Raw genomic sequence first — 14,283 nt, 5'->3', positions numbered from 1 at the left:
GGTATAATCAATGTTACAACTTTTGTTAACTTGTTTTTGTTTTTCCAATAATGATCATATTTGGCTGTAAAATAGTTGCAAAATCTCATCTTATTATTTCAGACCAAAATAACCCGTTTGAAGAGAGACCGATTGTTAAATTATTTATTTATTATTAAAATATCTATTTAATAACAAAATATATATATTATCGTTTAAGACAGAGTATCCGTCTTAACATTAAAACAGCTATGATAATAATATCCCATTTGAGTATTTTTAAGACAAACCTTTAGTTCTCCTTCCGTCTTATTTTATTCGTTGTAAGTTTAGGACGGAGACACCTGTATTAATTAAAATTTAATTAAATATTAAAATATTTATTGCCATGATTTGATGGTGTTCTTGCCACTTGCTTGTGTTGAAACTCTTGACCTTTCCTTTACATTTTCACCTTCCTTCTATTTTTGGTCACTTTTTTTCCTTTTCTTTTTCTTCCATCTTTCCATTTTTTTCTGGGTTTCTTTGTACAACTGTGGAAATCATCATCACCCTCATCCTCATATAATAACTAATAACAACAATAATCATACTAATTTGATGTTAAGGTATGAATTTTTAACCTTCTAAAGTTAATTTCTGTTAATTATTTTGATGGGTTAGTTTCCCTTTTCCCTTTTTTGGTTGTTTTATGTTCCTTGATCTGTACATATGTTGAAAATTTACAATTTTTTGGTTATGGGTAGCTTAAAGTTCTGAACTTTATGATAAAGGGTATTGAGAATCACAAATTCGTGGTTAAGACCGTCCTAAGTTAAGACAACACTCACAACCGATTTAAATAAGGCAAAAATAGAATCTTAAGACGGTCTTAAGCAAGACCGACTGATTGAAAATATGACATGGGTTGTGAATGGTTTAATTGATATTTTATGTAGGGTTTGTTGTTGTGCTACGTTGCATTTGACTGAGACAACTTATTTAAATGTCGTTTTCGATGTTCTGTAAACAGGTAATTGATTGTATAAGTTGAGAAAGACAACATCTTTGCTCCACTTCTTATTCAAGGTGTATGTATTCTTTGATTGGGGGATTAATTGAGATATTGGAAAAGTATTGATTGAATTTTATGGTTGTTGGGTTTGTGTAATTTTAGAAAGTTTGCCATATCTCGTAGTCATAGAATCAAATTGTTGACATTAATTAGTTTTGGTTTTTGTAAATTGGCAAGTCATCCAATATTGGGATTGGAATTGGAATATTGGGTTAGTGTTTCGGTAATGGTATTAATGAATGAACTAGTGCTTGGAAGATGAAGAGTGAGCTAAGATTGTAGGAAGATGGACTTAAAGGAGGATGGTGATTTGCATGTAGAAAGACCAGCTTCGCCGTTATGGGTTTTACACCAGATTTCCGAGGAGGCAGTCAGGGTGGCAAGTGAGTATTTAGGTAGCGCGAACACGTCACCAGTTTGGACGGGACATAGGAAAACTCAGAGTGAAATAGTAAGCCAATCACACCGACGTAGTAATAGCTTTCAGAATTTGAAGACTTCGTTATCTAAGGCTTGGCGATGGGGTGGAAATTCCCAGTATGAGAACCGGAAGTTCAATTTTAATCCGGAGGTTCTGGCAAATCAGAAACGACAGTGGTATCAGCTTCACACCCAGGTATTTTCGTGTATTGACTATTTGTATTCCTTTGTTGCCTTTAATTGTTTTCCAATAGATACGCCAACTGATGATTCACATTTACCAAGTATGGAACCGGGCGCATGATTCATGTTTTTTGCAGTTCTTGTTGTTTGTATGTATGTCGTGTCACAGATGTTTTTTAGCATGTTGGATGAATTCTTATTGCTAAAGTATTAAGAGCAGTGGTCTTACATACATCCTCAAAGATGAAGGTAGAGTAGGAGAAAATGCTTGAAAGAATACAAACTGCCCTCCTATCTTGGAAGGATATAGGAGTGTACACGTACGAGCTTGCTTGCTAGTTGATCAATTTCATGAAAATAAATGTTCATCTTGATTAGGCCTTTGGAGTTTTTATGGTCAAGTGTTGCTATTTACTATGAATGCTATATTTTAAAACAGTTGAACATACAAATATATAATATATAATTAATCTTGTATGAGACCCTTTCATTCGAAGACCAACTCAGTAGTCAAATACGTAATAATTACTGATATTCCTCGTTTAATCATATGGATTATTAAGTCGGTCTCACAGTGGGATGTTCTCTTTGTAAAAGTTCTGAAAAGTTTTGCTGCGAGCAGGTTGAACTCAGTATGCTCTTTGCAATCTCTATCTGGGGCTGAGAAATTAATTTTAATTTAAGAGGCTAAGGCTTGTTTGTTTGAGTCTGCTAAGCCTTCTTGCACTGAGGCTGAATTAGAGGCATTGGCTATGGGTGGTTAATTATCTACATTGACTAAAGAATTTTTTTGAGGTGGTTGCGGTGAAAAAAGGACATTCATTTATCTGTTTTTAATGAAGAAGCTCGTCCCTAAAACGATTTGTACCAGTTTGTAGGGCATTATCTTAGTGGTTAACTTGTAGCTTGGCCAAAACCTTTTTTGATTGCCTTTGATCATACATGAAGAAAGAACCAATTTGGTCCAAAATTAAAAAAGGTTGCTTGAATTAATGTCAAAGTTTACATTAGAGCTAGGCAAAATACTTCTGGTATGGTTCATAGCTTTTAACTAAATGATACTCCGTATATATACTCTTCTTCTGAATAATCTATTTTTGTCTCTTAGTGGTGTTGCAAGAAATTTTCTCTCTCCTGAATAAGGCCGACGTAAAAAATGCTTAGAAATAGTGCCGCTTAAGTTCATTTCCCTTATGCCTTCCTTTGCAGTTCTTCAGTCCTCAGAATTAGTTTATGTCTGCTGCTACTTCATTGTATCTCCAAGTAGTCTGGTCTCTCGCTGGTGGAAGGATATGTTGGTACCTGGTGGGACTTGTCGTGATACTGATTTTTTATCATCAATTTCTTATGTAGAAGTAGAGTTTTTGGATGTATTTCAAATCAACTATAACTTCTTTTGCTATTAGTAATGGATATGTTACTGCTTATCTAGGACCGTACGAAATACAAGGAGCCTACTTCGCTATTTGAGCACTTTATAGTCACGGGTCTTCATCCAGATGCCAATCTTGAAGCTGTTGAGGATGCCTTTGCTAGAAAGAAAAAGTGGGAGTCTGATATGATCCGAGCAAGTGCAGTGGATGGAAGACCGTCATATTATCGTGAGCCTTCACCTCCTTCATTGGATCCTCAGGTTCGAAGCTTAAATGATTTGTTTTCTCGAGATGCATGATATATTGATTCCTATTTCTGAAAATTGCTTAGATATTTTTATTATGTCACTAATATTATGCACATACTCGTTGCTGTACATATTTGAATTGTGTAGTTCCAGTTGGATACAATTTAGTTCTATATGACCTGTATTCGGAGGTGGGTGATCATTTTTATCTTTGCAGCGTTTGAATATTATGTAATACGAACTGCTTACTGTACATGTAACTTTCATATGAAAAGTGCCGAGACTGCTGACTATAGTTATTTTGATAAGGAAACTTATAAATTCATATATGGCTTATATTTCTTAGGAGCCTGAGTTATTTATGCTTTTATCTGCTAAGAAATTACTGTTGACATTTTTAGTGGAGGTTGATTTTGTATTGAAAGATCCTTGATTAATTATTTTTTGAGACTCGGCAAGGCATGCACTTTTTGCAGGCGGTAGTTATTTTTGTTTATTTATTTATTTATTTCAACAGAGCAATGCCAGTTCATTTGTGAAATTTTAAAGGCCTTCTTGAAACTTTATAATCGTGTCCTCTTTAAAATGGGTCCTCATCTTGACTGTAGGTATTATTCAAGTATCCACCGGGGAAGAGATTGCCAATGCGCGTGAAGGATTTATGTGCATTTACGTTTCCTGGAGGTGTCAAGGTCTCAGTTTCCACTCAAGATTATTATTTTTGATAATTTGGTTGACTTGTTATGTTTGCTCCAGAGCTAAATAGTTTTGGGTGATATTACATGAAGGTTTGGTATTATAGACAGTATGTTTGTGCTATGCTCATGATCAATTAGTTTTATGTCGGCTTATCTTTAGATTTCTATAATTGAGTTATAATTGATATGCTCTTGTATTATTCGATCTATACCTGATATTACGCTTCAAGTGTGCTATTTGGCATCTCTAATAAGTAACTGGTCGTATGGATAAATTTGCCTAGACTCTAGTAGTCTTTCCTATTTTGGATGATTTGTTTGGCTCTGCCCTTTTCAGTCTTCACATTTTTATGCTTTCCAAATCTTTTCATTGATAGTGGCTGATATCATATGCTGAACTCTTCTTTAGTTAGCATGATTTTTATGCATCTTCTCTTACAGCATATTTCTTTGTAAAACTGCAGGCTCGGCTAATGGAGAGATCTCCATCCCTGAGTGACTTAAACTCCCTTGTTTATGGACAGGTAGATTCATTATTCAGTTAATGGGCATATCCGCATATGTGCATAAGATATGTGACTCTTTAGTCCAGAGAAATTGTTGCCTAATGTATGTGAGTATAAATTGGGTGTGGTGAATCAATTTCTCTGAAGGGTTGATCATTTTGAGGTGTACTTTATCTCTTTTGGTTCTTATTGCATACATGATAGGATTAAGATATGCATGTTTGATATTATTAGAGGTGATTCTCGCGTGTTTGTGACGTCGGCATTGCCAAGTCTCAACTGAGTGGACTAGTGGAGTAGGATTAAACAACCAAGATGAGATTAGCATAACTAACGTGGTAGTTGAGTTATGTTGTGTTCTACTATTCAGTGAAACCTTTATTCTGGTATCATGCAAAGCTATCAAAGTTAGAAGTGATTTTCTGCTTACTTTGTTCACGTGTTAGATTACTTGCCTAGTGTCATGTATCGGTTGCATATTTGTACCTGCTAATCTTTTTATTGGTCTTTGCCCTGAATTAATAAACAGGAGCACATGGGAAGAGATGATTTGGCCTTTGTTTTCTCACTTAAGGTGAGACCCTAAATGTTCCCTTCTGACTGTGTAGTGATATTTCTTGTTCAAGTGTGACACAGAATTTGCAACCTCGGAGAAGCAAATAGAAGTGTTTTTCTGTATTTTTGTCATGCAAAAATGAATTCTTGTGATGGTTGATACTTGATACTGGACATTACCTTTCGTGGACCAGGCTGCTAATAATGGAACAATGTATGGTGTTTGCCTACAAGTGCCAGAAATTGTACAGAGGCCACCAGCTATCTTTGGTTATTCATCACCCCTGTCTCAATCGTCTCTGGGGGGCAGCCGGTTTTTAGTTTCTGCTCCTCGCTGCTATTGTTTGATCACTAGAGTTCCTTTCTTTGAGCTTCATTATGAGATGCTTAACAGGTTTTCCTATTTCCTGCCTCTCCCCTCTTTTTCTATCATGATCTCATAAAGTACAGCTATTTCATGTTGGTACTCATGACCTTGGTTTGAAATCCATTAGCATTAAGACTGCGCTTGAACCTTTTTTTACACCAAAAAAATAAAAATAAATAAATTCCTTGCCATGTTTGATTATCTTTCTATTGAATATTTATAAATTACTTTTTTTTTGTGGCAGTATTGTTGCACAAGAGCGTCTGAATCGGATAACCCAGTTTGTCACTGAAATGACTCTATATGATTACTCCCCTTCCATTTCAAGAGAGCAGGATCAGTTTCATGGGAATTTTGATTCACCAAAGAGGGAAGGCCTTGGAGATTGGATGTCATCAGCAATACCTGTTGATAGTGCAGTAGCCCTCACGGCTGCCGCAGCTGGTATTATTCCTGATGATGGGGCCCCAATAATTTCCCCAAAGACCCTGGAGTCTCCACCATCAAGTGGGTCTACTAGTGAAATCTCAGAGTTCAGTCCTGCGAAAGAGGCAGATGGGCGGACAAGCCCTCAAGATTCTGATGATCATTCTTCTGATGTATCTGAAGGTCGTGCCAACGGTTTTGGTGGACTTTATGAAAATGGAGCAAATTCTCCTGAGGCCACTTTGTCATCTCACTCGGATAACCCGAAAATGGAGAGAAGCAACAGTTCTTTGTCATTATACAGGTGGTTCAGTTAGATTTTCTATCTTTGACTTTACAGAAACCTAGTTTTTTACATGTTTCCACGTACCCAGTTCCTGAAGGCTGTAGCCTCATAATTATCCTTTTACATGAATTCTCTTAGAACAAGTGAGGTAACAATATTATCTATTTCCAATTAAGCAAAATGGCTTATTAAACTGGTTTGTGTTTCTTGTACTTTGGAAGAGAAGCCATAGGATACAACTCCCAATGCAAGTTTCATTATAACTCTCTTAGAAATAGCCTCTGTGCCTATTCTAACATAGGGGTAAGCTTCCCCCCCTACTACCAACAACCACGAGCACTTCTTGGCTTTCACTACTTTGTCCATACAACCGGTTCAACGTGAATTAAGATCATCAAATGCATACAACAGTCTCATATTAGTTTTTGTAATATAACCTACAGTTATCCTTGTCTGTTCTGACAGTTCAGTAAGAAGCGTGGATGAAGATAACGATTGTTTCTCTAACCAAGAAAGTGACTATTCTGGCGATTTCATGACTATGGAATGGGCTAAGGTTTGTTATCTTAATCCTCTTATTGAAAGTTGCTACTATTGATGTATGAAGGTGGTGGTTTACACTTCAGTTTGTTGCGGTTTCACTTGCAGGATAATAAGAACGATTTGCTACAAATAGTTTTTGCTTATGGAGCTATGCCTATTCCTGAACGGGGGAGCGAGATGGTTTTCCAGCCTCTTGAACACCTGCAAGCTATCCAATACACACGCCGTTCAGTTTCTGATCTTGAATCAGTTGACAGTTTCTTAGATACAGACGTGCATGATCCTGTGAAATCTGCAGAAGTATGGTTTTGCATGGCTTTATTATCTTCTACAAGTGTCTCATTTGCCAGGGTTGTGTCTAAGGTTCTGAGTTTCAGGTTAATGCAAGGTTAGCAGCTGCTGAGGAAGCTGTCGAATTATCTGTTTGGACAACTGCAACCCTCTGCCGTGCCCTTTCTCTTGACAATGTAATTCTCTTATGAATATTAATTGTTGTTGACTTAATACATAACTCTTACATAAGTTTCTGCATAAACTATGTTACTCCCTCCTATTCTCAATAACCATCCCTATTCATGGAGGGCATAAGAATTAAGGAAGGGAGTATTATATGGTAAAGTATTGTAGTGGAGGTAGTAGATTGGAGAGAGGGAAGGTATTGTGTGGTATTATTGTGGGGTGAGGTAATTAAAATAAGTATTGTTGTGGGGTAAGGTGATTAAAATAAGATAAAGTGTGGGTATTGTTGTGGGGTGAAGTGATTAAAATAAGTATAAAAGTTTACCAAAAAAGGAAATAGGGAGATTATTGTGAATAGATGAACAAGGAAAGGGGGAGAGTTATTGAGAATAGGAGGGAGTATTTTTTTTTCAACTTTCTTATTTTTGTAAAAGAAGTTTCCTACATCTTGTTGACTTTGTTAGCTACATGTGTATTGAGAACCAGTCGTATTTTCCTTTACTTTTTCTTTCTTCATTTTACGTGTCATTGACGATTTCAAATGATTCATCATCATTCGTGTTAGCCAACCCCAAATCAATTTGGGATTAAGGCCCTATTTCTGTTGTTATTGGTGGTGGTAGTGGTGGTGGTGGTGGTGATGATGATGTATAGTAGTCATAGTCGTAATAAGATAGTTAGCATGTTGGAGAAATTACTCTTTCTTGGAAGAAAATAGTAGTACCTTTTTGTATTGTACATGACTTCATAAAGATGCACTTCTTGAATTGGGCCGATGCAATAGCTTTTTATGTGTACATTATTTTTTTATACATAAGTACATAACAATGTTAATTTGTACTGAAATGTTTGTATCTGTGGGTATTCATTGATCGTAGGGTCTAAAGTTTTCCAACCCCTAGTTTACAATTTTTTGAAGTAATTTTTTCAAATGCTTTGCTCCTTCCTAATTTTCTTTTTATTTAGATATTTAACTGCAACTGTACAAATTGATATACACTCTATATACTTTTGAACTAGTCGGTAATTTGAAGACCTACTATTAATATTTAGTATGACCACATCACATTTTCTGTTTTCCAGATTTTAGCTTTGCTCACAGGAGTGTTGCTGGAGAAACAGGTCATTGTTGTATGCCCTAATCTGGTCAGTTATTCTTTTCTGCAAAGAAACTCTACGATTGTCTTCAGATGTTTTGCGAGAAACTTATGATTGATTTGTAGTGCATGTTTGGTTTTGTTAGGGCTTAAGTCCGTAAGGTCTTAGTGTTATTTTTTGCTGCCTTGAGCTGAAAAATTGTGCATCTTAGTGATAGATCAACTTTGATTGTCACCTATCAAGGTTTTTCTCTAATAATACAATATGATGCAAACTTATCGGGGTGATCCTGTTATTTTATTTCAAATTTGGCTTGCATGATGAGAGAATAGATGTTTTGACGAAATTGATGAGCCACCAAGTCTGAATTGGAACTGGAGAAGACTGACAAAGAAATATATTTGTTTATTGGGGACGTTTATGCTATTGCAATGAGGACGTTACAGGCTGTTGCAGGGAGAACGTTCAGGACTATGTTGTTGAATGAACCGTTAATAGTAAAAATCTTAGGGAGTTTAATGATGAAACCGAAATGGAAATTTTGCAGCTAACTAAAATACTATTACAAAAGTTATTTGTGACTAAATGACGCAAAGTGACTACTTTGAGAAAAAGAACTTTAGCAGCCAGAATTTGAAGCGACTCAAAAATGGCTTTACTGACATGACCAGTAAACACTGACCCGGAAACAGAACGACCCATTAAAGCACACCCAAAGTGACCTGAACCCATAATAACCTGATGATAATACACCGGCAGTGACCTAATTGGACCCCGACATAAATGACTGTTTGGCAATTCTATTTGTGACCGTATGTAGGTGCATTAAACTTCGAGATGCAAAGAAATCTGTTCTATTTCTTTTGCTGGATTTGAGTATAACTGCTGTGTTCTCCTTGGTTACTTTGTCTTCTACAGGGTATTCTCTCTGCTGTGGTGCTGTCGCTCATCCCCATGATCTGTCCATTTGAATGGCAGAGTCTCCTTTTACCGGTGAGTTGATATTATTTTCACATCATTGACGCACTGGCCTCTTCTGCTTCATTTTTTGTTATTCACTACTCCATCATTGTTTCGTACACCTGTATGATATTATTGCGTTGCTTTTACATGTTGTCTGCTATCTAGTCTATCACAGTCTCGGGGTGCCCACTTTATAATCAATATTTGCTTGCTGCTAGATCAGTATTTCTTATCTCGTACTTCCTCCGTTCCATTTAATTCTTTACGTTTGCTTTATACGCATATGTCAATGCACGTTTTCTTTCATATCTTCATCTACATGTTACTAAAAATTATAGAAGTTTGCTTTTCATACTCCATTCGGTGAGACGATCTAAACAAGATCTCACATGACTATCTTTTATGTTATATATTATAAGTTGTATTGGAGAATCTCCTTACTAATGAATAGTGCCGAAAAAGCAAACGTAAAGAAACAAATGGAGCGGAGGAAGTATATAACTACCGCAGTGTTAAGCTGCTTTGATAAGGTTAAATCAACATTGTTAAAAGCCACTTTTCACAGCTTGCAACAGAGTGTGGGAAAATTGTTGCATAAGTTTTTCAGTTGAAGTGCAATTAGTACCATAAGAACTTCTACTTATTACGTCAGCAAGTAAATTTACCTCCGTCCGTTGTGAACAAAGTTGAAATACTCTTTCCTTTGCATTTGATTTCACTTGGGAATGGTGCATTGTAGTAGAGAGGAGAGGGTGGTAATGGGACCTGGGTAACGGGTCATTGTGGTAGATTCTGGGGTGGGTCATTAAGGGAGTGTCAAACACGGCTGTTCCGCCATGCGGGTCATTTAGCTTCTGTTAATTTCGGGTTTGCTTTTATCGGTTCATTTCGGGTATGAGTCAGTTAAGGTCAGAGTGACGTCAGACCATTTTCATTACCAGTAAGCTCAATCGGGATCAATGCATGCTAAGCGTGATTTCAAATTATTCATTTTGGATAATTTCGGCTAGGGTCCTATCGGAACCGACAAAATTTGTGTCATGTCAGGTTATTTGGGTTTTGGTTGGGGTATTTACGACAGGTTATTCGGATTGGATAATGTGTCAGGTATAATGGTAATCCCAACTATGGTATAAATCTAACTTGATTATGAAATTGGGGCGTCTCAGCTTGATTCCATTAAAACTCTCTCTGAAATTTTTAAGCATGAAATCCGTACTTTACCTGTCCCTCACCCCCTCTCTCCACGGCCACACTGCCTAAACACCATTTGTGTCACCCATACATCAACTTTCCCACACGTCCCATCCCCTACTTGTTGCCTTTGAGAACGCTAAGTATGTGGGGTTAGAGGTTGCTGGAAAGGGTAAGGGGTAACTTATGTGAAAATACTAAAGGGTGTAAAGGTAATTTGAGCTGTAACGCTAAGTAGGCGGGCTTAGAGGTTGCTGGTATTCCGTAATTATTTTCCCACAATTTGGGAATTATTTTGTCACTGATCTTTTTGTTATTGGGCTTTAAATAATTATTACAGATTCTCCCAGAGAAGATGATTGATTTTCTTGACGCTCCGGTTCCTTACATTGTAAGTTTTAAATAATTGTCACATGCATTGTAGATACCTTTTAATTTGGGTCTGTACATATTGGTCGAGCTAATCAGTTGAGTACTCAAATTTGAAAAAGAAGAGGATGTTAATTATGATGGCTCCTTTGACAATCTGACATTCCATCACCCCTTCCAAGCAGCTGTTTTCAATGGTCAATGTCGCACCCAGAAATCAAGATATGTCTGATTTATGTGCTTAAAATGCCAAAAATGACTCTTTATATGGGTAATTTGTGTGTAGCAAAGACATCCTGTTTTATGCTCTTGTCATAGTGAAAGCATGTCTTTTTGTCATTGGCCACTTCACATTCATATTTATTTCATTCTTAGTATTGGCAAGGCAACTTCATGTTCTAGTACATTATAATGTTATCATTTTATAGCTTCCGTAACGATTTCGCTTGCAGGTTGGAATACAGAATAAACCAGAAGACTTGAAGATGAAGACTTCTAATCTTGTCCATGTCAATGTGGGAAAAGACCAGGTATGCATTCTTGGATATCTATAATTATGCCACACACTGTTATTTGGAGTATGTGATCAAGGAAACGAAAATGCTTAGGCTCCGCTTAGTGCAGTCATCAACTGATATTGATCACTGATTTCATGTTTACTGAATGAATATTGACGATGAATCTACTATATGCAATTGTGGATGTTTTGCTGTACATGTAAAGATTGAGTTGAGGAATGGGGCGTTGAATATATAGGAGTTGCATCTCTTAAAGATTAGCTGAGGTCTGAGGCGAATCGCTTTAGATGGTTTTGCTCTTTAGCGACAGACCAGGTGGTGCACTGTTTAGAAGGATTGAAGTGTAGAAAATGAAAAGATTGGGATTTGCGAGGGGTAGAAAATATAGATAATGGTGGCTGAAAGCAGTATGGGTCTACGCAAGATTGAAGAAAAGTTGGTGTTAAAGTGGGTTGATTGGAGGGAGGAATTTACGTCGAGAATGGAGTTGGGCGTCATTTTTTGTCTCGTTGCATCTTTTTTTTTTCTGGCTTTAGTTTCCGTTGAAATTCAACCTAAAAATTTATACTTTAGTACTTAATCTCTTAGCTATCCTTCCCTTATTACTTTTTCCCTAGATTTTTCATGCACGCACTTCACCCATATAAATATCTGCTTATGTTTGTGAGAACATGCTCTTCATTTTGTGCCTTTCCCCTTTTTACACTTGTTTAGTCTATCGTGCTTCATTTCCTTCATTCTGCTTTCCCCTTTCTCCCTTTTTCCCATTATTGTAGTTCACATCGTCTATTAGGACCAAGGATTTGTTGTTAAACATATCTACCTCAAGGCTCTAGTAACGTAATGTTTCACGATTACTACGATCTCTCTTCTTTCGTAATGTTTGCCGCCTACCCTTGCATCCCAATTGATGGCCAATAGTGATTGCCAGGATACTAATATGGAAAATTGTTCACGAGATCAAAAATCTGATGCGGCACAATATCTTTCCATTCTCCCAAAATGGCAATCTATTTTACTAAATTTCTTGGTTTTCATGTGTGACTTGTAATATGGAGAAACTGCAAATTTATATTCTTGTAGGTGAAGACGTGCTCCTTGCCATTACTTCCTCGACGCAAGGAGCTCTATTCCGAACTCCGTCCAATCCACGCTGCATTGGCTAGTCAATTCAGAGTAGCTGAAAAGCATCCTGTATACAAGTGTAATGAAGTGCAGGTAATTACGTATTTCTCATTATAGAAATACTACTTCCTCTATCCCGTTTAATTTTTTTAAATGTGTTTTACACACGAAACCAATATTTATATAGAAATATGATGAAAACTAGAGAGCTTGTCAAGTAAAAAAAAGACTCCACGTTTTTTATCGTTGTTTTGGAAGTTCTATCCGTCTTTGAGTTTTGACATCACGTTGTATCTCCGTCGTATTATTACCATCCAAAATGTAAAATGTAGCTGTGCTGTGCCGTAGTTTGGGAACAAGAGGTCTCCTCCATGTACCTTATTCAAATTTAAATTAAATCAGAGTCCTACCGCACATTGGACCTGACTTATCCGCCCCTGCAAAAGAAGTTATGCCTACCCCGCTAATTGTCCATAATCTGTTAATCTGCTTTTTCGTTAGCCACAAAATCCATGTTAAGCCCAGCTCGAGTCCACATTCGATCAACTCCGATAACCTTTTGTGTTGGTATGGGCTACATTTATGGCACAAAGACCGAGATCAGGTTGGATGCCTGTTTCCAAGATCAAGTACCAAACGGAGATCTAATACCATGGTTTCATCTTCTCTTAATTGTTTTCAAGCCTCATCTTAATAGCGTGCATGTTTACTTACAGGCTGAAGCTGCAACAAAATTTATAGACGTAATGAACAGATACATGGAATCCCTATGTGCGGATTTCAGGTCTTATTCCATCACCAGTGTACAATCAAACAATGATCGGGTGAGTGAAAAGAGTTTGATGCTACTAATGGGAACAAACAGTTTGAGAAATTCATTTTCTCACTTATTTCTTGATTGTAGGTCTCCCTACTTCTGAAGGATAGTTTTATTGATTCCTTCCCTGGCAGAGATCGATCTTTTATCAAGGTTTGTCTTCCATGGCTTTAGCTCCATCTTGTTGTATCAAAATCAAAACATTTTTAAAGACAACTTATGCTTTCAGGGGTTGGGTGTTCGAGAAGTTTTTGCAGTTTCAAGGGAATCAAAGATTCCCAATTTTTTGGTTATGGATTATGATAGAATTAAATGACCCTAAAATAGTTGTTTTTTTCGTGAAGTAGACTAAATTTGATGCAATTTTCGTCAAGGGTCGTCTGCATCACGATCTCTTTGTCTGCATCACGATCACTTTGTGTCACTGCGTTGACAGTTGAAAGTTGAAATTATGGTCAGCTGTCTAAATTATTTTTGCTGTTGTGAAGGACTTCATTGTTTGTGCTGTTTGGTTATCCCATTTGCAGCTTTTTGTAGACACGCAGATGTTTTCTGTCTTATCCGACTCTCGCTTGGCAACGTTTGAGCACGAAAAGTCGTGATCTAATCGAAATTCCAGCGAGAAAAGACAGCCATGATGCATATAATGGTCTAATCGTACGATATCAGGCACGCATATTCTACTACATATGTCAGTTGATGTTTGTACAAACCAGAAGGCGAATGATCTGCATAATAGTTACTACTACAATCTGGGTTTGTAAATTATGAGTTTTGTAACATAATGTCATAGCCTGAGTATAAATATAGCATACACAGTTATTAGGATCTGATTGATCGTCATCCCGATATTTTATAGAAGAAAAAAAACATGAAGCCTGTGGTCTAACTCTTGTAAATGCCGTTAATTTATGTAATACAATTGTTTCTTTTAATTTTTATTTATTTATTTAATAATACTTCTAGAGAAAGCCTGTTGTTTGTTCACATTAGACTACATGTGCAGAGCTGTAAGAATTCTGTAGATTGCAAATTTGCAACCTTTCCCTCCAGTAATTATTGTTATGCAATACACAGTAACGATTGTCATTATTATTATGCT

At 36.7% G+C, this 14,283-nt stretch overlaps 1 protein-coding gene across 1 annotated transcript; it reads left to right on the top strand.

Moving 5' to 3' along the window:
- The first annotated feature begins 377 nt into the window (after positions 1–377).
- LOC141592043 (uncharacterized) lies at positions 378–14,116 on the top strand. Its single transcript, XM_074412597.1, has 19 exons — positions 378–587; positions 992–1,649; positions 3,069–3,269; positions 3,866–3,949; positions 4,420–4,479; positions 4,991–5,035; positions 5,211–5,410; positions 5,628–6,113; positions 6,561–6,651; positions 6,744–6,938; positions 7,016–7,105; positions 8,181–8,243; positions 9,114–9,188; positions 10,693–10,743; positions 11,174–11,251; positions 12,323–12,457; positions 13,081–13,188; positions 13,269–13,334; positions 13,709–14,116. Exons 2-19 carry the CDS (start codon positions 1,320–1,322, stop codon positions 13,781–13,783), a joined length of 2,433 nt encoding a protein of 810 aa, XP_074268698.1. The 5' UTR covers positions 378–587; positions 992–1,319; the 3' UTR covers positions 13,784–14,116.
- The last annotated feature ends 167 nt before the right edge of the window (positions 14,117–14,283 follow it).

Source organism: Silene latifolia, chromosome 7, assembly GCF_048544455.1.
Source record: "Silene latifolia isolate original U9 population chromosome 7, ASM4854445v1, whole genome shotgun sequence".
Classification (NCBI taxonomy): domain Eukaryota; kingdom Viridiplantae; phylum Streptophyta; class Magnoliopsida; order Caryophyllales; family Caryophyllaceae; genus Silene; species Silene latifolia.
This window is presented reverse-complemented; position numbering and strand designations above follow the sequence as displayed.